At 36.9% G+C, this 26,949-nt stretch overlaps 2 protein-coding genes and 1 long non-coding RNA gene across 5 annotated transcripts in view; all 3 read right to left on the minus strand.

Annotated features, from left to right (window-relative positions):
* Positions 1-26,949, minus strand: part of LOC139447431 (uncharacterized) — a 75,474-nt gene that overhangs the window by 11,410 nt on the left and 37,115 nt on the right. The window contains exons 5-13 of the mRNA XM_071228772.1: positions 6,331-6,373; positions 2,608-2,699; positions 2,301-2,358; positions 1,813-1,916; positions 1,642-1,705; positions 909-955; positions 654-693; positions 457-506; positions 152-230 (exon numbers count right to left, since the gene is read on the minus strand). Coding sequence (XP_071084873.1) covers positions 152-230; positions 457-506; positions 654-693; positions 909-955; positions 1,642-1,705; positions 1,813-1,916; positions 2,301-2,358; positions 2,608-2,699; positions 6,331-6,373 — 577 coding nt within the window. The remainder of the gene's footprint in view (positions 1-151; positions 231-456; positions 507-653; positions 694-908; positions 956-1,641; positions 1,706-1,812; positions 1,917-2,300; positions 2,359-2,607; positions 2,700-6,330; positions 6,374-26,949) is intronic.
* LOC139447433 (uncharacterized) lies at positions 8,470-14,145 on the minus strand. 3 transcript variants are annotated; one of them, XM_071228775.1, is made up of 4 exons: positions 13,409-14,145; positions 11,893-13,078; positions 8,818-8,837; positions 8,490-8,557 (listed from the first exon to the last, which is right to left on the minus strand). In XM_071228775.1, the coding sequence occupies exons 1-2, from the start codon at positions 13,990-13,992 to the stop codon at positions 11,917-11,919; spliced, it is 1,746 nt and encodes a 581-aa protein (XP_071084876.1). In that variant the 5' UTR covers positions 13,993-14,145; the 3' UTR covers positions 8,490-8,557; positions 8,818-8,837; positions 11,893-11,916. The 3 variants fall into 3 exon arrangements, with proteins under 3 accessions (XP_071084878.1, XP_071084876.1, XP_071084877.1); XM_071228776.1 differs by having other exon boundaries at positions 8,492-8,557; positions 8,818-8,833; XM_071228777.1 differs by lacking the exon at positions 8,818-8,837 and having other exon boundaries at positions 8,470-8,557.
* LOC139448068 (uncharacterized) lies at positions 20,452-25,401 on the minus strand. The gene is made up of 3 exons (XR_011652060.1): positions 25,161-25,401; positions 24,825-24,906; positions 20,452-20,884 (listed from the first exon to the last, which is right to left on the minus strand). It is a non-coding gene; the product is annotated as an uncharacterized lncRNA (long non-coding RNA).

Consider the following 26,949-nt stretch of genomic DNA (forward strand, 5'->3'; position numbering starts at 1 on the left):
GTTACCTTTTCAATAAATGAATGACTATATGTTTTGTTTTGAAAGTTGCAGACACAACTATAGGGAAGCAATCTGTTGCAGGAAAGAAATACTGGAGAAAAAGTAGCATATAAGAAATATCTCCACAGGACTCTTAGCTGCAGATACTTACGACTTTCAAGATCTTTTCCATCTGTGTCCTGTACCTCCATTTCCAGCTCGGTTGTCTGGCTACCTTCCTTCAGCACTGGCTGAAATGTATACTGTCATGTAATCTGTGACTCTTAAGATATAATTTTGGTTGATAAAGAAGTTATATTATATATAATCCTGATCTTATCAGATTGCAGTTAAAAATAATGTGCACTGTGCACATTTCCTAAATATGCAATAATCAAAATATAACATTGATTAATAAGATTAATTTTGTGAAACTATAACCTGGCTAGGAACGTGAGATTCTTGTTAGTTACATACTGGGATGTTAGATTCTTTTCCTGCATTTCTCGATTCAATGTGAAACCTTCCTGCAACAAGCAAAAACAGAAATGTGTTGACATTTTCAGTAGTTTGAGAGACATTTGACCAGCAGCAACATGCTGTCGTTGTAATTTCGATTTATACATATAGCAATAAACAACAATAATTAACAGTAATAATATGTTGAATCTTACCCATTTGTTGCTCAATTCCTGGACTTTCGACATGTCCAACCTGAAAAAGTAATAAAACGTTTCCTTCCTTCACCTCCCTTGATCTTGAAGGAACCAATGTATTCCATTTAACTGCCAATTTTTAGCAAACCATCTCAGCAAAAACTTCTTTAAATCTTAAGATGATGTTGGCACATTGTGGTCTGAGTTTTTGTATTTTAATCTATTTTTAGAAGAACATTTTCGGGGATTATAGATATGTATGTCACACCTTACCATCGTAAAATTGTGTTTCGATTCTGTGTATTCTTTTTTACCCAAAGCTGAAAGATTGAAACTACAATTAGAACGTACAGTCATCATTCAATTGTTGTATTATACATATCTTTGAAATATATCCATTTATGTACTCTCATTTTACTCACATGTTATATACCAGTTAAACCACTGTCAAGGCAAATGTCCCACTGGTACAACATGTGTCAGTGTAAGAGTGTATAACGAGAGACAGATGGGAGAATGGAAAGATGAAGCACACACAGAAGGAGGAACATGCAATGGCTCCAGAATGAGAGATGGAATAACTGGTGAAGCACAGATGGAAGAATTGGGGATTTTGGGTAGTAGTGGTAGGAGAAAGGAAAGAGAGAAGAACATGGTCGATAACAGTTCAAATACAGAAATGTGACATGTGATATATGTTATGTGGAGTTTAGACAGCAGAACAATGATATAAGAAACGATATGCTCCAGGGAGGAATGGCCAAATTGACAAGGGACTAGGGGGGCAAGTAGGATGCGTGGTATACAGGACCATATAGATGACTGGGATGAAGAACGGTCAAGAGAAGGAAGGTCTGGAGGAAGGTCATGGGGAAGGCTTGGCGGAGTACATTGGAATGAAGGACAATATGAGTGGAGGAGGGAACGTGTTATGACATGCATTACTTAGTTGGCTACATTATGTTCCGAGGACATAACCATCAGTCTTATCATCTACACTACATACCATTCCTCAAGTGGGCCATTTTAACCTCGTTATACATTTGAAGCGTTTTATCTTTGCTCATGACCTGAAAGAAAATATATAGACAATGTGATTTTCATTATCATATCTTATTTGTTAGTCATTATTTTGCTTGCGATTCATACCCTGGATCTCTGTAATTTCAAATCTTACCGATCTTAGAAGAGGAAACATATTCTTCCTTAGTCTCATTCCGTCATGTAGGTCTGACAACTGAGCCTTGTGTGGGGCAGAGAGTTGCCTGAAGCCGCCCAAGCCTGAAATGAATAAGAAGATTTAGGTGAAGGAATATCTTTTACATCTGAAATATTTGTTCTGAATGTCATCACATCCTCCACCCCCAGTAAACATCACCCCAAGCAGTTTTATAAAGAGACATCGATAATAGCTCTATACTGCATTAAGTAGCAATAAACCAAATCAACCATTTATATAACGAAATCTATAAATCGATAATTATTCTCTTTAATAATCAACATTAAACTTTGGCTTTCCTCATTTAATTTCAATGAATAGTGAATCATTCAATCTCCTGGGACCCGGACTTTTGTTTTAGCCAAGTCAATGGATATGTCAGTCTTTCAAAATATGCATTGTTTACGTGGGCGTTTAAGGATGGAAATACTCAAATGCATAGTGACCCTTGCTTGTTGTAAGCCCATGTGGCTTGTCCTCCAGACTATGGCGTAGCGGACGAACCTGCAAATAAACAAAGGTAACAAAGTGGCATTAATACAGTTACTATTGGTGTATGTTATAAGATGTGAATATCTTTGTTATTAAGGGTGTGTAATCACAGTGTTTTCTGCTATGTATGTATGTATGTATGTATGTATGTATGTATGTATGTATGTATGTATGTATGTATGTATGTATGTATGTATGTATGTATGTATGTATGTATGTATGTATGTATCCATCCACCCATCCATCCATCCATCAACTTACAGCTATACGCCATGTTTGTCCCAGTTTGTAACTAAATATTTTCAGCACACTGAAATCCCTGAGGAGATATTCAATCTGTTTCTTCCAAGCATCTGAAATGTTTTTGAAAAAAAGCAAAATTACTTAAACCCTAAAGCATGTATAATAGGTACCAACTATGAAGCTGAGAGTCGTATCATGAGGGTTGTTTGCGTTGTTATTTGCACATCTCTCTCGACGTTATTTACTCTATCTTAATCATCATCTTAATCATCATCATCATCATCATCATCATCATCACGAAATAGCTTTATTCTATTTAACTTCATTATTTATCGTGACTTTGTAATAAACATTTACCATCAGACAAAACATCTATTTGTTTCTCCATCCCTTCTGTTTCCTGCAAACATAAAATGAAAACTTTGTTAATAATCAGCAACTCTGGAACAAACGGCTTTGAGGGAACCAGTAATGGCTATTCAATGAATATACTAGTATTATTATCCCTGTAAAACGGTTTGTCATGGGTAGGTTTGTGGAAATATACAAACACCATATGGAGGTAGGGTATTGATAAGACTGACTGGTATTAATAGCAGCTAGTTGTTATTTAAGTGTTCACATTAAATGTTGTAGTCTCATTGGTTATGAGTGTTCGGCAATCCTGCCCAGGAAACAAACTCCCCACGGAAATGACGACTCAAAATATATTTGAAGAAAATACCTGTCTCAATCGAAACACTCACACCTCTAAACCCTGCCATGATATGGTTAGTGTTACAACATACATTACCCTTTCTGCCTCGCATATTTGGGACTTCAGTTCCTTAATATCAGTTACATCTGAAATGAACAACATGCAAGTCGTCAACAAAATATTAGCTGTTAACTGCACACAGAATGAGTTTTTGTATCAACAGTACTTAAGAAATGCTGTGGGTTTTTGTTTCTTTTTTCTCTCTTCCTTTCACCAAATTTGTCAGATTAAAAATAACATTCATGATCTAACAGGGAAGTATATGTATAAACGACAAAGAGTCTGGTTTTGACTATAGAGTGCTGAATTTATTGTCATATGTAAATACACTTACAGGTTCCAAATCGCCACTTCCGACTGCTTGCGTGTGTCATGACTGTGTTGGTTTCATCCACGATATTCACACAGGAGGACAGGTCAACCGTACTGAGATCCTCTGCTGCTACAGCTGATGGGTACACCGACCTGGAAACACGTTTTTACAAAACTGAACTCATATCATGTAATGGTTTCAAACAATCATTAAGGCTTTAAGTTAAGGCTTCTTTCTGCAGACTTATTCAAGAAAGGAATTGGATTGTTTGATGCTTTATGTTGTTACCGGACTTGATACGACTACTAATGCTACTGATGGCGCCAACCAATAAGTACGCCGACTGCATACAATCTACATTTGCTATAACTTAATACAAACCTGAGTCTGTCCCTCTCCTCCCGTGACCTACACACCAGCAGAGTGTCCCCCTGTCGGTTCAGTCTCCTGGCCACCTCCAGCATCAACGTCGTGGCTCCACTTCCGGGCACACACTTCACCTGGACATCCTTATCGTTTATGTTCTCCACCAGAATGATACGTTGTTCTTTGGTGAGAAATCTCAGACAATCACCATCAGTGTCACCAGTATCTTTAAGCACCGATTTTGTTTCAGCAACACCAGCCCAGAAAGCAGTAAGGACTTTCTCATATCTGCCAGGTGTCATTACCAAAGAATCTCTTGTGACAAAATGTGAAGAATCATTTGCCAACCTTTTCAGTCGAGTCTCAAATGAGGCAGCGTCCTCGAGGATTGACGTATGAATGACTCCATGTATGGAGTTGACATCTTCATCCGTGAATCTGCTGAGTGTCTCTATCACTCCTCTGGCCACTGATGTATTGTACATCACTGCTTCAGGAGACTCTGCATCTCCATCAACCAGTGACAAAACTATCACAGGTTGTGTAGGTAGTGCCAGGAATACATCACACACTGTGTGGCTTGGACGGGGTGATGTGGGGAAATCTAGTACTTCTGATAAGGAATGGGCTAAGAACATAAAGCATGGTCCAGCCTTTGGGTTGGGAAAGTCTACCACTTCACTGGTCAGAGGATCAAATACAAAGTCGAACGAATGATTTTCTATGTGTTCAATGAGTCGTTCTTTCACTTGTGCTAAAGGGGTTCTTAGGTCCTTTGGCACAATATTCTGACCATCTGAAAATATACAAATATACAGTTCTTTGAAAGCTTGTCCACTGCACGTAGAATGCCAATTATGTGACACATCATGTTGATAAAGGCCGATGATACAGAAGATCTAAATATAGTTACATTATGTATAATTTTATTCATAGATCAAATAAACCGAATAACTGACCTGATGTATTTGTGTATGTTAAGGGCACTATTAAAAGTTTTAAGGGGCAAAGCGTTTTGGTGTCTTTCGAAGATTTGACTAAAATGTATCTATAAATAACCTCAACATACTCAACATGTCCTGGCTATAAAATATATGCTTTGTTTAAATTTATTGAAGGCACTCAGTAAAATGATTACGTTTGTTATCTTTTTGAATGAAGTAACTTCTTATTTCATAGAGACTGTCTCCAATCTGTTTCAGGTCAGGACGAAATAAGTCGTTTGTCCCCAGATATAGACCATGCTCATCCTCCTTTGCGATATTTTGCTGGAACATGAAATGAAACGTGAAGCTTGCACTGATAATGTGAAATGAAACTGGTACAGCTTTATCGATCATTGATGACTGTGGCATAAAAAACTCTTTAGGGAAACATCTTGTGATTGTCCCCTATTTACAGATAAAATAATGTTAATCTTGACAACTGTATAGAATGATAGTAAATATCAATAATATTTCCCCGATCTTGTAAAGATGTTTTCTAAAATGTTGTAACAAATATATATGCACTTACTAGTAGCTTCCACATGCTGCCTGAAATGAGTAAACATCGAGACATTAAGCATATGATGAAAAAACATTTCCATCGACAAGTATTACAATATATTCTCGCTTAACTGAACACTAGTAGAGCATAAGAATATTTTGTTTTATGAAAGGATGGATTTGTAATCAGCCTGTGTAAAATTATGCTACAATATTTTGGCAAGGCAGATCAAGGAAAAGAACATAACAGTAGATTTACCTTTATGAGCATCCTTATTGCATTTAGCAAACTTTAAAAGAAACGGATATATCATTAGAATTCAATCATTTAACGAATCTACCTATGATCGTCGAACTTTGGTGCTGTGTGATGTAATTTCCCTTATGTCGCAAAGCTTTTCGATAAAATACAAAATTGATTCACACAGTGTACACATTAAATTATCACTTCCTTTATTACTTTTGAAAGTTACACGAGTTCGCGCAAAGTTGCGACTCTTATGCGTGCCTACAATTTGTCATCGTGCGTCCGAATCCAAGATTAGCCCTTATTCTATTTCTTGTTGTGTTAGCACTATACTCATTCTCGCGGGTTTCACTAAAACCTTCCTCCCACATCAAGCGTATATGCCACAATATTATTTAAATTATGTTTAAAGAGGCAACTCACTCACTCACTGAGCATACAGAGGCTTAGTGTAAGTTCCCGAATATTAATGTTTCCTGAATAATATTCAATATAATCATCATCATCATCAGGAAATAGCTTTATTCTATTTAACTTCATTATTTATCGTGTTTTTGTAATAAACATTTACCATCAGACAAAACATCTATTTGTTTCTTCATCCCTTCTTTTTCCTGTAAACATAAAATGAAAACTTTGTTAATAATCAGCAACTCTGGAACAAACGGCTTCGAGGGAACCAGTTATGGCTATTCAATGAATATATTCTTATCCCTGTAAAACGGTTTGTCATGGGTAGGTTTGTGGAAATATACAAACACCATATGGAGTAGGGTATTGATACGACTGACTGGTATTAATAGCAGCTAGTTGTTATTTAAGTGTTCACTGCATAAGAGAAGGCTATATAGAGTGGACGTGGAAGCTCTCACATAACATGTTGTAGTCTCATTGGTTATGAGTGTTTGGCAGTCCTGCCCAGGAAACAAACTCATGAGATGCATTTGTTCATGTCATCCCTACAGAAATGTCGACTCAAAATATCTATGAAGAAGAGTACCTGTCTCAATCGAAACATTCACACCTCTAAACCCTGCCATGATACGGTTAGTGTTACAACATACATTACCCTTTCTGCCTCACATATTTGGGCAAATCGCCAATTCCGACTGCTTGCGTGTGTCATGACTGTGTTGGTTTCATCCACGATATTCACACAGGAGGACAGGTCAACCGTACTGAGATCCTCTGCTGCTACAGCTGATGGGTACACCGACCTGGAAACACGTTTTTACAAAACTGAACTCATATCATGTGATGGTTTCAAACAATCATTTAAGGCTTTAAGTTAAGGCTTCTTCCTGCAGACTCATTTATACGAAAGTAATTCAATTGTTTGATGCTTTATGGTGTTACCTAATTTAATACGATTACTAATGCTACTGATGGCGCCAACCAATAAGTACGCCGACTGCATACAATCTACATTTGCTATAACTTAATACAAACCTGAGTCTGTCCCTCTCCTCCCGTGACCTACACACCAGCAGAGTGTCCCCCTGTCGGTTCAGTCTCCTGGCCACCTCCAGCATCAACGTCGTGGCTCCACTTCCGGGCAAACACTTCACCTGGACATCCTTATCGTTTATGTTCTCCACCAGAATGATACATTGTTCTTTGGTGAGAAATCTCAGACAATCACCATCAGTGTCACCAGTATCTTTAAGCACCGACTTTGTTTCAGCAACACCAGCCCAGAAAGCAGTAAGGACTTTCTCATATCTGCCAGGTGTCATTACCAAAGAATCTCTTGTGACAAAATGTGAAGAATCATTTGCCAACCTTTTCAGTCGAGTCTCAAATGAGGCAGCGTCCTCGAGGATTGACGTATGAATGACTCCATGTATGGAGTTGACATCTTCATCCGTGAATCTGCTGAGTGTCTCTATCACTCCTCTGGCCACTGATGTATTGTACATCACTGCTTCAGGAGACTCTGCATCTCCATCAACCAGTGACAAAACTATCACAGCTTGTCTAGGTAGTGCCAGGAATACATCACACACTGTGTTGCTTGGACGGGGTGATGTGGGGAAATCTAGCACTACTGATAAGGAATGGGCTAAGAACATAAAGCATGGTCCAGCCTTTGGGCTTGGATAGTCTACCACTTCACTGGTCAGAGGATCAAATACAAAGTCGAACGCGTGATTTTCTACGTGTTCAATGAGTCGTTTTTTCACTTGTTCCAAAGAGGTTGTTAGTTTTGTTGGCGCAATACCCTGACCATCTAGAAATATACAAATATACAGTTCTTGAAAGCACAACATTATATGAAGAATGGTCATATGCCAATTCTGTGACACCGCTAATTAACGAGTATCATATAACAGAATCTTTATTTGCAGACTGTGATTATCATGTGGACGGATGAGTAATTCTTTCCTACACATTATATTGTTAAAAGACTACAACACAACAGATCTAAATATGGTTACAAAATGTTCTATTTACTACATAGATCAAATTAACCAAATAAGTTAGCCCATATATATGTGTGTTTGGAGAGCACTGTTAAACGTTTCAAGGGGTAACACGTTTTGGTGTCTATCGAAGATTTTAATAAAATGTGTATGAAAATAGCCTCACCAAACTCAACAGGAGGAAGTCCATGCTATAAAATATATGCTTTGTTGAAATTATTGAAGGCAGTCCGTAAAATGATTACGTTTATTACCTTTTTGAATGAAGTAACTTCTTATTTCATAGAGACTGTTTCCAATCTGTTTTAGGCCCGGACGAAAGAAGTCGTTTGTCCCCAGGTATAGACCATGCTCATCATCCTTTGCGATATTTTGCTGGAACATGAAATGAAACATGAAGTTTATACTGACAATGTTAAATAAAACTTATACAACTTTATTATTGATGACTGTGGCGTTAAACAACGTTCAACTCTTTAAGGAAACATAACTTGTCTTGTGATTGTCGCCTATTTTTAGATATAAATGGTATTTAATCTTGGCAGCTGTACAGAAAGATAGTAAATAGCAATAATTATTTTCCTTACATGCATATATGTTTTCTTAAATGTTGTAACAAATACATGTGCACTTACTAGTAGCCTCCACATCCTGCCTGCAATGATTAAAAATTGAGTAAAAATCAAGAATAGTTTAAAAACATCTCCATCGACAAGAAATGCATACATTCTGGGAATAGAAGGCAAGTATAGATTTGTTATCAGTCTGTGTATTAGGGCACACACTCCCAGAGTGTGGCACCTAATCGCCAGCTCACAAAGTCAGCCATCGAGGCAAAATGAACGTTCCACAATTGGTAGTCTAGATCAGGTACTTTGTGTATCCCTCTGACAAGTGTAAATTGGCATGGCTCTCATGGCTGAAAGCTATGAATACACAATGCCATTCATACAATATGATATAATTGAAATTATGTTGAAAGTGGCGTTAAGCTCACTGTCTCATTTATCATGCAGAGGAATCCTGTATGTTCTGTTATATTAATGTTTCTGACTAATATTCCATAGTTATCAATGCCTTAATATTCTGACAGTTAAACATATGTGATGATTCATTTTTCCATAAAACATTAGTTTCCATAATCGTCTATTCTATGCTTGAACCTAAAGTTTAGAATAACCCCGATTTGAAACTAAATCCACATCTTACAAAACAAACAGGTCAAATGCTTGTTACCCTTCGAGTGAGTGAGTGAGTGAGTGAGTTGGGTTTAAAGCCGCTTTAAACTATTCCAGTTAAATCACGGCGTGCCAGCTTAATGTGGGAGGAAAAATGATGCAGGTCTCAGACGTTTACCACTTCGGTGAAACCCACGAGCACCGGTATGGTGCTGACAAGCCTAGAAACATAATCGGGTCGAACCGGGATTCGAATCCACAATCATAGGTTCCTGGAGTGCCCAAGGGACGCAACTCTGCAAAGCGAATCGCGGCGCCTTAGACGACTGGGCCACCCGTGCCCCCTGTTACCCTTCGAAGTCAAATATCTTTATATATAACAGTGCTTTGAGTAATGTCAGCCGACATACATAACAGCTTAAACTTATATTTTACACACTACTCCAGATATGAACTGTCCTTGGCAAATGGGTTGTATGCTTGAAATGAGTGATAAAGTGTTTTGTCTTTACGAGCAAATCCTCTTTGTGTGCACGCATGCACACACAGAGCAGTAAGTTAGACTCTTTTTTCTAGTGTGTTCTGTGTATTTTTGAAACTGCTATAGTAGTGATTGGACGTTCAATTCATTGCAATTCACAGGCGTGATAAATGCTTATGCACAACATATACATGAAATTTGTTTGTAAAACACTGAAATATGTATCAAAGTGTCCCTAAACGATTGTGAATCAATACAGCAGCCTATGTATCAAGACTTCTTCTGATTATTTCCCCTTTCTTAGGGTTGTTACATTCACCATGAACAATTAGTTTTGTCTGGAGGACAATGTAGAGATAGTAATTGAATATATTTTGTCATATTATGTTGTTTCGTCTGACATATACAATTCTGTAGGTACAATATATGTTGTGTCAAATAATAATTACAGTTAATATATCACGATACGAGAAGAAGAAATCATTTAATAAGATTTAATTATATTTTTGGCCAAGCAACGTGAAGGTTATGTTCCAAATGTGTACACAGAATTGAAGTCACAGCCGTAATCAAGCGTATGGGGAAGGTTACCGGTAAAGGAACCACGTGGTCGGTATTGCGTTAAGAGTGGATTTCTAATCTACAATGTCATCCCTCCAAAATAAAAAAAATGAAGTGAATAGCTTCGAAACTGACGGTGTAAGTGTTTTCTTTTTACCACAAAACAATGATTATGAGGAAGCTACCGTGTGTTCATCTGCATATATCTTGTTATTAGCAAAGGTATAACCTTGCTAAATGGAAAAAAAAGTATAACATTGCCCAGACAACGCGCTCATACGTAATGGTCTTTATACCCAAGACCGTCAGTATTGTATTAACCGTAATCAATTCCCAATAATTTTTATTACACCCGCAGTTGTGCCATGGACTGAACAACTTGAATCCCTCAATAACGGTGTGTGTTCGAATTTTGTTAATTATATAATTCAATAATGTCAATAAAATGGATGCATTTAATAGGAGTATGCAGTTCAAAGGAGTAACACTTTATCATGTTTTATCATATATTATCAAGCTCTTTGTAAGAAACTGGGCTGCCACCCACGCTCCCATTATCCGTCGTCACTCTGGAATACCACCAAAACTCTCATCATTAATAGTGTAGTCGCAAAACCTAAACAAGCAGGTACTTATTTAATGTTTCTGGTTAATGATTCATGACTTTATCGTTTAAGAGATACATAGATAACTTTGATATAATTATGAAAACAAACTTCTTTCACATAACAAACATTTATCATTGACAGAAACCGCAGGTATCAGGTATTAATATTGTGTTAGTTTAAATGTTCATTGAAGAGGAACTTTCTATACGACAAATCAGTATTGTTTTATATTGCCATGGATTGAAATGGACCCATTTGTCGTAATACGCACGTGATATTAAGCTGAACGTTTATTATAAAACAAACCCATAATTGTCATTATTTTGGACAATAATTGAGTTGTCATACATTCCCTTTCTTAACATACAAACACAAAAATATTGTTTTCTAGATTTATTTTCGTCAACATATTGTATTATTCATGTTAAAATGTTGAGTCCCATGAACCTCCACCGGATGCTCGATTAGAGCATACTGAATGTCGGGCAGCAAGAAACAGATCGCGATCGCCGTTGTGTTATAAGGAATAATGAAAGGTGCCCGATGAAGCGAACGTAAAATATTGCTTTCCCTGCGTGTTCTGCAGAGTGTCTGTGCTCACTTTATGCTGCATGTATGTGCTTCCGACTATGTCGTACCTTTATGATACCTCATAACAATTTCAATTTTAAAGGCTTTTTTAAGACATATTTCTTCATTATTACAGTCCATACGTAACAATTAAGTCTTTTTACAATCACATAAGAAAATCATGCATTTTTTTACATACTCTTTATTTTTGCTGAATACTCCTAAACGGTGATCGACCATGTGGTCCCTTTACCGGAAGCCTTCCCCATTTATTGTATTAGATATGAATTTTAGATGACACAAGTAACTTACCGTCTTTTTGTGTATTATATCAGTTCACTCTGGTGTTTCCCTTCGTCTTGTAAGAGCACGTACCCAATCCTTGATATTTATCCGTGTGATCAGTTTAAATTGTTTGTCATATCGATATGCAAGTGGTCCTTGTTTGTCATAGAACACTATCCCGCTCACTGGTCTGACTGAAACATGAACAACTACTGGATCTACATCACCATGTCCGTGATTTACAGATTCACAGCTGACTCTTGGATCACCTTCTTTCTTTGCTGCTGGGTTAGGAATGAATTGAACTTGAAATATATTCGGATCTGGAGAGACCTCGTTTCCGTCATAGTCACAGACGAGAACAGTATTCCCAATGTTATCCTCTAACGTGTCCTTGAATGCAGTTCTGTCCCTCAGAACAACAGGCTGGATGCGGATTACTTTAGTCTCATAACCATATTCCTCTAGAAAACAATTTTCCTCATGGACACCATAGAGATAAGAACCACCACATTCAGTTTTAGTAAATGCGCTTATGTATTCTGCAAGTTTGAGATTCTTGATAATATTATCCGCTATTTCTTGACCATCTTCCGTTTGTATAAAGTGACTCTTCATTTGAATGCACCTATTTTCACGTACATTCCGAAGGTGATCTGCATGAGTCACACCAGGAATTGTATGGAATGTTTCTTTGAAGGTTTTCCTTTCTCTAACAAAGGTCCTGAGCGTTCCTGCAGGAATGTCAATAATGCAGTCATCAAATGTTGTCTTGGTATTGAATCTAGAAGTTGTCACAGTAGAAGCAGCTCCTACATAGAGAACAAGGAAGTCGCCAAAATCCTTGCAAGCACAATGACTTTTTAGTGTCTCTTTTCTGTAAACATCACAGAATTGTTTCCCATCTTGAATCAAATCATGAAGTTTTGGGTCAGCAAACTCATCAAATGCGCCAGTGAAGGAATCTCCAGGCGCCAGGCCAACAAAATGAACCAGTATATATCCAGAGTTGGAGTTGCGCAGAGCTGATACTTTTCTCAGTAACTCCGCTGCTTTACAATCTCTCTTCTCCTTTTTCTTTGACTTATCTTGTTTTTCTTTCCCAACCCCAAATAGGTACTTGACATGAAGCCCGGTAGACAGGACATTGCATTTTGAAGAGACATTTTTCAGAAACTTACGAACTGCCTCATCATGCCTTGGAATATGTTTTCTGTAATGACACAATCATCAGAATAAACACTAATAGTGAGTGAGTGAGTTTGGTTTAACGCCGCTTTTTAGCAATATTCCAGTAATATCATGGCGGGGGACACCAGAAATGGGCTTCACACATTGTACCCATGTCGGGATTCGAACCCGGGTCTTCGGCGTGACGAGCGAATGTTTTAACCACTAGGCTACCCGACCACCCCAACTAATAAAACACATATCAAACACAACTTGAGAAAACAAATATCTGAACAAGGTGCAAGAAATGCATAACAATTACTAACGAGGCATTTTACAGTGTGCATATCCAATGTTGAAATACAATACTTACTCCAGACACTCTGTGTGAAATTCTTCTTTCACTTTTAGACACTTTACATGTGTTATGTCTTTGTCTTTCACATAAACGTCTGCGGGTTCAGACCCTGTCGGTACACGCTTTCCTTGCCTTGTATATAGAATGTCTTCGGTTTTGACATAGACAGTCACGTGTTCATAACCTACTGGGATATGCTGACCTTCTTTCTCATACTTTATTTCTTCATTCTTTGCATAGACAGAAACATGATCAAAACCTGTTGGTGAGATGTCCCCTTTTCTTGCATATTTTACTTCTCCATTCCTGGTGTACACAGAAACCTGTTCAAAACCTTCTGGTAGTTGTCCCTGTTTCCTTGCATATTTTACGTCCCGATCTCTGACAGAAACAGATACACGTTGAAAACCTTCAGGTAATAAGCTCCCATTCTTGAGATATTTGATGTTGTCTCCTTCGCCAAATACAGTAACATTGACACATTCAAAGTCCTCTGGTATACAATCCTGCAGTGTCACATAACGAACGTCTACATCCTTGTGATACACACGTTGAGAGTCTGGATGTATTTCATCTCCACAATAATCACAAAGTATCATGACATCTAGAACCTAGGGGTTTACATTTTACAACATGCCAGGAGAAGCGCTGACTGTTAACGTAAACTCATACGGAGGGACAAACTCAGTTGGCTTTGCATGGAGGTGTCTTTCAAACTGCGCCGTAACAAATGTGATATTGACTAACACACATTCGTGTCAACCACGTCAACACATCACGTGATAAATAGCTATATCCTGCATAGCCACACAGTATTCATCAAGTCGATGGCTGTGAACCGGTTCTGCATGGAAAGAAAACACACCAGTCACAAAGGAGAATGCTCACCCTTTTGAAAAGAGGAAACTAGCGTACAGGACGGAAGATAGAAATGAATATGTTGAAGACGAAATTTTGTTAGATGAATGTAAGAGAAAAGGGTACTGTAAATGTAGTATCTCACAACCACTTCGCATAATACCGATGTACAATATGAGTTTAAGACAATTCATTAATCTGAATAAACAACGATTGTTTGAATGATTCTCTGACTGATGAATACATGTAACAAAGACATTTTACACAGCTTTGTCTCATCCATTATATCTGTGTTATCATATGATGTGGAAAACAATCGTTATATTTATGTTTATGTTTATGCAGTCACTCAATCAATTAATACTCAGCAATGGACTAACCATTTTATGTCTCTTCTTTTTAGGCAGGATCTTGAACTTGATAGCAGAGTGTACCATATCCCTGACAATAATGATCTAACAATTAACATTCCTATTCTAGCACAAGAAATATCAAGTCAAATAAACCAGCTTGGGAATAATAAATCCCCTGGGCCTGATGGTATTGCTGCTGAATTTTTAAAGTCTTCAGAGAAACAAATTACACCAATTTTAGTTATTACATTTAACAAAATCTTTGAGAGTGGTAACTTTCCAGATGTGTGGGGGAAAAGTATCATCTGTCCTCTGTTCAAGTCTGGTGATATAAATGATGCCAACAGTTACAGAGGTATATCACTCATTGATACCATATGCAAAGTATTTACATCTATTCTTAATGCTAGACTACAGAGGTGGTGTGATGATAACAATATCTTTGACGAATCTCAAGCTGGATTTAGACCCAACTATTCCACGACAGATCATATATTTTCACTACAAGCCATTATCCAAAAGTACGCATGTAAAAAGAAAGGAAGGTTCTACTGCTTATTTGTAGATTTCTCAAAAGCTTTTGATAATGGTGATCACAATATGTTGTTACAGAGTTTGGCTGATATTGGTGTCTGCGAAAAGTTTTTGTCTATTATTACATCAATGTACAATAAACTGTGTGCCTGTGTTAGAACACCTACTGGGTTATCCAAATACTTTAGGTGTAATATAGGTACCCGTCAAGGATGCATCCTCAGCCCTCAGATGTTTTTAATATTCATAAATAAACTTGTAAATTTTATGGAAAATTATGGAGGACAAACTATCTTTATTACTAAAGACTACCCAGCAATATATGTACTTATGTTTGCTGATGACGTGTCATCTATTGCTGATACACCTTTAAATTTACAAAAGAAGATCAATGCCTTGGAACATTTTTTGCAATACCACAGGCATGAAGGTAAACTTGAAGAAAACTAAAGTTCTGGTATTCAGAAATGGCGGACCCCTTAGACATTATGAAAAATGGAAATTTACTAGTGTATATATTGAAACTGTGTCGTTTTATAGATATTTGGGTATTGTATTCACGCCCAAACTTGTTTGGACTAAGGCACTAAATACTCTTGCTGCACAGAGTAACAAGGCCATTATGACATTATATAGATATCAAAAGAAAGTTGGTAATATACCCTGTCAAGATTTATTTAAGATATTTGATGCTATGATTGTGCCTATTGTCTGTTACGGCGCAGAAATATGGGGCATCTCATATTGTAAAATTATTGAAGATGTACAGAACAAAATGTGTAAATGGTTTCTAAATACAGGTAAAACAACAAACAATGCAATGGTTTTAGGAGAGTGCGGAAGAGCCCCTCTCCAACTTGTGTATACCACAAGGGCCATCAAGTATTGGTGCAGGCTACTGCGTTTTGACGAGCACATACTGCCTCGCCAATGTTATTTAATGCTCAAATCACTGGACCATTCTGGTCGCACCACATGGGCTACTCACATTAAGAATATTTTGTTTAAATTAGGTTTTGGATATGTATGGTTAACACAAGATGTTGGCAATGTGAAGGTATTTATTCATCTTTTTAAGCAAAGAGTATTTGATAACCTTCAACAATCATGTTGTAGTTCTATCAATAGTATATCTGATACCTTTTATTATAAACATTTTAAATCCCTGTTGAATGTAGAAAAATATCTTACACTCCCCATACCAGTACATCTGAGAATATGTATGACTCGTTTCAGATGTAGCAAGTTTAAACTTGCAATTGACTTGGGGAGATATACAAATGTCTCATACACTGAACGATTATGTAAATATTGTAAAGAAAATGGTATATCTTTTATTGAAAATGAATTTCATGTTTTACTTGTATGTGAGCGTTATTCAGCCCTAAGAAATATGTATCTTAAACAGTATATCAAGTTTCAAACTGTAACATCTTTTACTGAAATTATTTCATCAGAAAACTTTGATGTTGTATATCACACATGTTTATATCCATATAAAGTCCAACAGCTAAGAGAAACTTAAATCGACTACTTCCTTCGCATGCGTAGTTCATGCAATCGACCATTGTCTGTATTATGGGCCTATGGCCTTCTTACTGAATAAACTATCTGTCTGTCTGTCTGTTTATGTTTATTTATGAAGCTGTAAATACGGACGCATTTCATAATCTAATAAATAACATACCAGATGCGTAAAACAAATATCTTTCCATCCTAACAGAAGGCTTCACCTGCATATTAGACAAGACCTCTTGAAATATACTCTGCCTCACGTTGTGTCACGTTACTTGAAATAGATAAAAAAAACTGTATATTACTAAATTTTAATAATATGCATTTTGTTCTGTCCCCATATGGATTTTAGTAAAGGAAAACACACTGAAATTGACCAGAAAAGACTTTTTACGCTTGGGATTCTAACAAGCATTTTAAAATCTTTCTCGTTATCCATCATCATATGCGAATGTCATTATGAAAAAGGACCGCCTCCGTGGTCTAGTGGTAGAGCGTCCGCCCGGAGATCGGAAGGTCTGGGGTTCGATTCCAGACCGCGTCATACCAAAAGACGTTAAAAGACGGTACTTGTTGTTACCGTGTCTGGCGCTCTGCATTAAGGGGCTAAAACAAGGACTGGTCGGCTCGGAGTCAGTATACTGTGTCTGAGTGGGGTATTCATGTTAAACTGTGGCATGGTATCTCAGTGAGCTAGCACTATAAATCGGCATCAGTCCGGACTAGTACAAGCAGCAACACAAACACACACACGTACATGCACGTCCCTATATAAGTGCAATAATCTTGGACGCGACGTTAGAGCCCATTTCACCCCACCTCACCATTACGAACTTTCTTTACAAGAATTGTTTATGTGTCAATGTCATTTTCACAGATGTTCAATCTTGTTTTTAATTCCGAATGAAAACACACATTTCTCGCACTGTATGTGTAATATGATTCTAAACATAAACATTTTCATAAGGATTAGAGCATATAGATTACTTTTGGAATTGTCATAAACACAAACTTTCAACAAATCTTCTTTTATAATTTAAATTCACAAACTATGACACATATTTGATATAGTATATTTTGAATATAGAGCCACTCTGTTTTCTGTCTGGACAGTGGTTAGTCAGTTGTAATTTACTTCACTTTTATAAAAGCTTATCTGAAAAGAAGCACAGTTTGCAACGATTTGCAGAGTCCCTGGGAAGAATATGCTTTTTTCATTAAATCCATTTGACCTCCTACTCGCTGAAGTTTTCTTGTGGTTAGAATTACCTTTCTGGAACCTAGAATTATTTTTCTGGAACCTATAATAAAACCTTTCTTTATAGTGTATCACCAGTGCCCAGTCAAGATAACATTATTCAATACCAGGTTATTCTAAATCCTTCAAACCCCATAACAAGGCTATGTTCAAAACGCATGCATCTAGACTTTTAAACAAATTCACTCAAGTCATTGAAGGTGTCAGCAGTCAACTTCCCACAAGTAGGAACTTGAAACATACATTTACATAACAACAAGATTTGGCTATGATCTTTCAGTGCTTACAGTTCCATGTACCATAGCAGCCACGCAACAGTAGCTGTTACATTTCCATTTCTAACATCGAATACGGATGGAGATGGACACAACAGAAATAGTTAATTATCTACATCTGTACATGTAACACGCGTTTATAAAATACCATGGCAGTTCATATTCGAGTGAACGTGGAATTGCCCATACCCTAGGTCCAACGTCATATTTAAATGAAATCATTGCTGCAAATATAAGATATAAAATATTTTTATATTTTTATATACTGTTTCCACAACATAATACAACAACATATTCATGCGCGTGGGCTGCAATCTGATTGACCGGAAAACAGATTGGATCCCAGATATTTTTATATTTTTATTTGCATATGAAAACTTTCTTTAAAAAGTGTATTGTTTTCATAAGCTTCATACCAAATTCATTCAATTCAACAGCGCATGTTTTCTACATAAATAACAAACCTTTGTCAGCTTCATAAACTGCTTGTCAAAAAGATACGATCGTCCACAAAATATTGAGTTCAGGTAACTTGCACCTACATGACGCGACACATGTTATTTTGTTTACCTGATTCTTGTGTTGCCAACATAACATATATTGTATAACATGTATGCATTCAGTTTCCTAACCTCAATACCTTATCTTAACACGTGTAGTTTCTTATTTTGATTGGGGAAGCTGACCGTTAGTATACTGTTTGTTTGTAGAGGCAAATAAGGTAAACAGATGTGACTTGCCACTGCCTACAGGACAACCTGTATATACAGACCATATGATAGATCATATTATCTTCCATAGAATCAACACCTTCTCCAAAACTCAAGTGTTGCATACATAAAATAAGGAAGTTATACATTACTGCTACGCGGACAGTAGCTTTACACGGCAGAAACATATTGTCATTGTACAGGATCAGTAGTTCGTGGTTGTTGCTAGGGAACCGGTGTATTCAACACCATGTCAGTGTGACTTTATCTAAGGCCGGGCTACCTAAGCTCTACCCTTCCCATTAAGCTGTAACTAATGGCAGTGTGATTATCCATCCATGCATTACACATATCTCCCCGTATAATGCTGGGAGACTTATATTGCAGTGGCTGACTACTCGCTCACCTCACGATCACAGCAAAAAAAGTGTAGGTTTCCGTCTGCCGGAAACCTTCCGGAAACCTTCCGGATACCTTCCCATTTTGGATCCGGCCCGGATACCTTCCGGAAACCTTCCGGAAACCTTCCAAAAAAAATGTCAAAATTTGGGGGGTGCATTTTGTTCACTTAAGTGTGAAACACATAAAAAAATTAACTTGAAAATATCAAGCAATTTGAAGGTTGTTGAAGGCATCTGGAAGGTTTCCGGAAGGTTTCTGGAAGGTATCCGGATGCAAATTTTCTTCATGACTTGCTTCTGGTAAATAATGTTAGCCTGTGCATTACAAGTACCTGTTGTAATATTCTGTGTTATTTTAATGGTAAATATCCTCCTAAAACATTTTTGGAGAAGAAAATTGTTCAATTTCATATTTTGTCCTTTTCGGATGTTAATGGTATTTAATGAACAAACATCAGTTCTTGTATAATGATATCCTTAAATTTCATGTCCAGACTTCCAGTTTGTACTGAGAAAAAGAAAAAGTTACAGGTACCTGTTGTAATATTCTGTGTTATTTTAATGGTAAATATCCTCCTCAAACTGAGATATGTGGGCATGCATTGTTCACAAGTTGTTTTGTGACATGGGTCCAATGTGTGAAGCTTATTGCTGGTGTCCGCCACCATGATATTGTTGCAATATTGTTAAAAGTGGCAAAACAGCATTCTCACTCAGAAAAAAATGGAAAGTCATTGGCTATGTGATTTGGCATTTGGCCCTGGTGAGATTAACAGATTAGTTTGGAACGGTATCAGTACTTGTTATATCGGGACAGTGTAGTTTCATGGGAATATAAAACAGAATACAATTGTCCCAAATTGGTGCATAAGACTAATGGCATCCATAGAAAACACCTAAATAAAGTACAGAAAAAATATCAATGTCATTTGTCTACTATGGTGGAACTACAACTTTTGTTAAGTATTTATAGTAGGAAAACATTCAGGGCATTAGTACATTTCATATTTGTTCAGCACCTATGTTATGGCTGATCAGTATTATATATTTTTATGCTAATGAAGCAAAACAAATCATGTTTTTGGAAAAAAATCTTATTTATTGATAATATGGCATTTCATTGGTACATATCACAAATTGAAATTTGATCAAGCAAGAAGAGGAACTAGCATAAAGTAACCAGTGGTGTTTGCAAGGCCTTACAGAACAGACGCTTCAATGCCATTTTCTAAATAAACAAATTAGTCAAATCTCAGAAGAATTTTATTGAAGAAGAATATCTAAAGTCAATTATGTTTCTGCAGTAAACCACAAAAGTCATTCAGATTTGTATGGTCAGCATCGGTGTACACAACCTGGACATAGTCACAGTGCTTTGGCATAAATTCATTCAGACTTCATTAGTGTCATAATAAAACCACCTACAGTCACATTAGTGGCATTATTCATTCAGAATCATCACTTTCTGAGGTGAATCTGTTGGTTGTTATCAGGAGTACTGTTCATCTTCCGGCGAGTCCCTTGTCTGAATTGTGTGAGCAAGATCTTCTCAAATGTAGCTGGTGTCAGATTGTGAAATCCAGGTACCTGAAACATTTCATAACATCTTTAGAAACTTGTTAGTCAAAAGTTATGAAACACACACATATAAATTTACAAATGTTTAAAGTTGTTTTCTCAAACAGTGAGGTATTGACAATTTATCTTGCAACTGATATTTAACCAATCTTTGAACATGTAAATAAGCCATTGCAAACAGAAAAGTGTTCAGAAAATACAAAAATGTATGCGGTCTTCGAAAACAATACCACAAGGTTCACCTGAATTTTGCTTGAGTGTTTGCATTACATCAAAATGTAAGGAAGGGTAAACAAGACTATGCAAAACTAAGTTACATAGGTTCTTATACATAAATACATAAATGCAACTATTCATAATTATCAAAACACATGTCATATAAGTGATCTCAAAATACAACATAATGAGCGAGTGAGTTGGTATAGTTTCATGCAGCTTGTTAGCAATATTCCAGCTATGGGCTTCACACATTGTACCCATGTGGTGAATTGAACCCGGGTTTCAGAGACTGTTTCACCCACTAGGCTACCCATGCACACCAAATACCAAAGAAAGTACATTAGGAATTCAGACAATAGATATTCTCACCAAATTCATTAATTCATTAATGGAAGCTATATTGAAATTCAAATTTTGACAAATTAGGATGAGACTGTAGAAGCATTTATCTAAGTTATTATGGATATTAAATATCTACCGTTAATTGGTAGTCCATCATAGACAGTGATAAGAAATTCAACTGAAAAGTACAACCTGAACCATCAACTAAAAACTATGTATATTACATTAAAGGGGCCGGTCATGTATTACCGGTATGTTCTCATTCATTTTTGACACAACCCTCACTGCAAAGCACTTTATATTTTATTGTCCGTTTTGTCAAAAGTCTCCCCTAGAGACTCTCACATTTTGGGGTGACCCTCCCTGTTTGTTCTGATCTGAATTCAAATATTCATGACTCATTATCATATTTTATCATTCATCCTATCTATTTTGAAAATTAACTAAATGAAGATTAACAATAACATGCAAATCTGCCAAAATATTAGCCTGGCAAAGTTTAAATTAATCATAATTACTGTTATAAAGTTTTGGATCCATCGTCTGTTTCTAAATACAGTGAAACCCAACTTTGACTTGTGTGGCATTGTTGAATCATCTACCCAATGTTCTTTATGCATTGATATGCATCTGCACAGAGTGGTCAAAGTCTGTGTCTGACACATAGTGTGCTACAATGGAGACATCAGTTTGTGTCTAGCCAAACTGTCTGATAATCTCAAGGGCTGCCTTGGTAGCATCAAGGGATGTAGCTAATCCTAAATAAACATAAAACAAGTGACATCATCTCTTCTACAGAACACATGATCAAAGCCTGCCCCACCTTTGATGTTTATTACCTTGCTACTCTAAAAACAGCTAATTAGCAAAATGAACTCAATGTCAACTCATTGTGGACTAGGGATTAACAGGGCAATTAGTGTCGGGTGGGTATTAATACTTGCAATTGTCTGTTAATTACTTAATTGAGTAGTGACGGCTTAGTCAGTTGTGCCTTTACAACTGCTATTCAGTTATCAAGTCAGTTTACTATGTAACATGCTTCTTGGGACCAAGGAAATGTATCTTGCTGGATAACAGTTTTTTTCTAATTTATCAGAGATCAGAAATAATAATAATGACGTATTTGATGTGCATTTCTTTGTTGTGTTCACTAGGATGATGGTGATGGTGTTTGAATTATTAGACACTATTTATTCCAAAAGAGGAATAGGGTTGGTGAAGAGGCAAAGCTTATTTGAACAAAATATATATTGAATAAACAGAAACTGTACAAAAAACAGATTAACTGTATCTACAGTTGAAACTATCATGATGCAAATTTTCAGATCAGGTTGTAGTGATTGAAGGTCACATTAAACTTGCTAATTTCAAATCATTCATCCCACACTTATGATTTGGTTTGCTGTTTTATGCCGCACTCAAGCAATATTCCGGCTATATGTAAATAATCGAGTCTGGACCAGACAGTCCAGTGATTGACATCATGAGCATCGACCCCCACAATTGGGATCAATGACATGCATCAACCAAGTCACCGAGCCAGTCAGTGCTGTTTTGCTAAGGTGTCGTTTCAGCTATAACCCGCTTATTGCACATTATTAGTTTCAATTTATATTTATAATCATTTTAACCACTGTAATAAGTAAAAAATGAAATAAAAGTATATAGAAAATAAACAAGCACTTGTTATAAAATGTGCATCCGCAGGCAATATTTATAAGATAATCCTGCATGTAGCTGTGGCCATCACACTGAAGATGCACTTCACTTCTTTCTCATATGTCCAAATTACAATGATTTAAGACAGAATATGTACTATTATGTTAAGGGATATGATCTAAATTCAATTCTATTAGGTAATCCTGAAAGGACGTCAAAAATAAACTTAGAAATTCTTAAATCAGTAGAAGACTACATTCAGCTATCCAATAGGTTTTGTGATTGTACATAGCATCTTAAATTTATAATACTATTCCTTGCCGTATATTGCAGTACACTATTACTACTAAAAATGCGACCTGACAGCGCCGACAACGTAGTTTCTATAATAAGAACATGTATATAATTGTATTCCTTGACAGTACTTTTGTCATATCATATTGTATTCTAATTCTGGAGCGGTATTCAAATAAGTTTTTGCTTGTTTACCCATCCAGTTCACATATAAATGTTTAAAACAATATTTAGTAAACAAATAATTTAAACTCATGCAACAACATAGTGTGTGGAGACGATAGACCACTGAAAAGAGCATATATATGCACATCCAATGACCCCTGACATCACAATGCATTGTTTTGCCAGTGTGCCAGGCAACAGAATACTACGAATTACATCACAGGATACTGTGACCTGTTTGAAAAGTTAGGTACTGTATTCTAAAGGTAGGCCCAAAATTCTACACAATCCAGTGATTGATCTTGTGAACATCAATCCACACTGTTAGATGGTCACTGTCAGATGCCATGAACCAGGTCACTGAGCCTGATCACCTGATCTATTAGGTTATCTCTTATGGGTGAGGCTAAAACGGCACCTCAGCAAAATGTCACTGATTTCTCCAACGAAAACAGCACCTTGATTTGGCAAAAAAGGCTACTAATTGTTGTCTGTTATCTGGAGAGACATGTTGATTCCTGGCCGAAATATATATAAATGAAATTTCTATAAAATTACTATTTATTTCCTACTTACTAAAATAAATATGACATATATAGTATACCTGTTGTCCAGTTTCTTGACATTTTCGCCAGACTCAGGCTCAGCTTGACATTGAGCTAATCTGAGTAAAGCTACTTAAAACTTCAAAGCATGTGATCTTTCAATGATAAGTTTAGTTGCACCTCCCAATCAGAATCATGAGTAAATTTGAGCAGAGGCTAATTTCTATTATATTATATTTTCACAATAAGTTTAGTTGCATCTCCAAATCAGAGTCGGCAAGTAGATGCTAGTTTTTAATGTAAACCTTTTTGAACATTTCTCAGTCATTTGTGTTTACAAGTGACCATGCAAGTTTAATTTCATGTATTCGGGCATATTCAGACCCAAGGTAAAAAAAATAACAAGGTGCTGTTTTCACCAGGCAATAGTAGGCGAGGTACTATTTCCCTTTATAGTATAACCCTCTCTTACAACTAGCATAGGTTGATGGGGACCAATTCCAACCCGGAATCCCCAAATGAGTGGGTATGGTTTTACGCTGTTTTTAGCAATACCACAGCAAGGGACACCTGACATAGACTTCACACATTGTACCCATGACAAGAATCGAACCTTGGTCTTCAGCACTTCAACCACTAGGCTACCCCACCGCCAAAATTCCCATCATGATAAAGTTGTCATCACGGTATTCTTCAACAAGTTCAAGTGAAAATATCCATACCTTTCAAATGTCTTATCTTCCACTTCACAGTGTTCACTGTTGCAAAACTCCTGTCATTTAATTTGTTCTTGATTATTCACACCTGCAAAAGTAAGTTTAGTCGGTACGGTATGAACTAAAAAAATGAGTCACTATAGAGTATCTAGATAAAGGAATATAAATAAGCAAACATATTTCTACATCATATACATTAGCAAGGATTAACATAAGTTAGGTAGATTGCTTATCCTACAAAAATTAAATCACACATTTACTAACATATATAAAACAGAATAAGTGGCTTACAGAAGATAAATAACTTTAATACGTGATGAATATTATTAACATATTCCTTACCTGAATCAGAGACCATATAACAGTCTATGTATTATGGTCTCTGTCTGAATATGTCACATCTTCAGCTCCCTGCAATCGAGGTTGTGAAACATTTCTGCTGTAGGAATATTACATCCGCTGGGATATCCCTTGTCACACTGCCTGGCATGGTAGGCAAACGCACATTCCATACACCACATAGGTATACTTCCTAATACACACTGTCGAAATCCCCGGTCGTCGCTATTTTACATACTTTTCGAGACCGTGTGTATGCGTTAGTTTTATCGACTATCGCACTTTTCAAGGGAGACAACTCATCGCAACTGTCCAATTCGCGTCTAATGTTACAAACCAATTAAAGTCAGCAAGTTCGCGTGTTTTACGACTGCTAATGACACTTGGATACAAGGACATGTCATCAGTTTTCCGATATTAATCAGCGCATATATCGTCAGTTGAGTGATCATGTCGTTTATATGTTTATGTTAGGCGTGGCGGGCGTCATATATTGTATTCAGACGGTAGTCATGCGATAAGTTTGTCTGACATTTGTAGACAGAACCCAGCTACCCTAATGTTATCGATATTACCGCCCATGTTATTTGAACACTTGTATTCCCATATCTGCATATTTTGTTTTCCCAAATTTTGTTTCATTAAAATAGGCTTCATTTTTTTTTTAGAAATCAAATGGTTGCTCGTTCAGCAAAGAATGGTTGATTTTACCTTGATATGCTTCACAGTTCTGATTTTTTCCCCCTTTACGTCAAGTTTACAAAGTTGTGATTGAGAAAGTTTTAATCAGATATCACATAGATCTAGCATCTTGTACTGACAGTTAATATAATATGAGCAATTATAATGTATCTTCATACACAGTAAACATCGCCATGGCCTAATGTAATGTTAAAACCCCATAATGTTAGACAATAAGTAGGTTTATAAGTACAAAATATTTAGATCTAAAGTACGGTTATCCCCTACTCACCACTTACCGGATTATTAATTTATTTACAAAGCGGCCTTACCATATCTTTTATTTAACACTTTTAAAATTAAAAAAACCCAACAACATGCAAACGAAACACTCAGAAACATAAACGAGACAGGTATGCCGATAAGTGATAATAATAATATTGCTAAGATTACTTATCATCATTCGATCAAATTCTCTCCCGGTTTGTCTTCGAGGTGGCGGTGTCTACGAATTCACCGCATCCATGTATTATAACATTTCTTGTTTGCCAGGCGACAGAGCGATAACAGCGCACATGTATCAGCCGAACGCACATAGAATAACAGTCAAACTGAGTTGTACGCGAGATACGAAGAGCTATACCACTCGATAAAAGCGGTACGCTTCCGCGGTCTCGAAAAGTGTGTAAAATAGCGACGACCGAAATCCCCGCGGCTCCCAATATGGCCTGTATGAACTGTAATCGGCCAACCTCGTCTCTTTCCGTAACTGCTGCAGAAATGACCGCTCGTCATTCGTGACCAACTCGTGTTATTCCGGGACAAGCAAGTCTACCCATAATTCCCTGTATGGCCGAGGGCGCCATTTTGGAACACAAATGTAAACAAACACTCAAACCTCGTGTAATCGATGTACACCGTGATGCTTGATTGCGATATGCTTACCTCGTGTATCGATACATTGTTCTCAATCACCTCTAACTCGGAAATCCCGGTCGAAATCCACCTGAGCCATCCACAACGAGGACGTCAAGTATTTCGAAAACTCGATTGACAGCCGAAGGAAGGAAGAGCAGCTTGCAGATGCCAGGTACGTAGCAGGGCTTCGAGA

This window comes from Haliotis cracherodii, unplaced genomic scaffold (assembly GCF_022045235.1).
Source record: "Haliotis cracherodii isolate W230 unplaced genomic scaffold, xgHalCrac1.p SCAF_7, whole genome shotgun sequence".
NCBI classification, from domain to species: domain Eukaryota; kingdom Metazoa; phylum Mollusca; class Gastropoda; order Lepetellida; family Haliotidae; genus Haliotis; species Haliotis cracherodii.

Excerpts from the sequence above, each read along its gene's own strand:
- LOC139447433 (XM_071228777.1), bottom strand. The coding sequence starts at position 13,992 with ATGATACTTTGTGATTATTGTGGAGATGAAATACATCCAGACTCTCAA. Across the intron at positions 13,079-13,408 it reads TTTCACACAGAGTGTCTGGA|AAAACATATTCCAAGGCATG; the intron begins GTAAGTATTGTA and ends GTGTCATTACAG.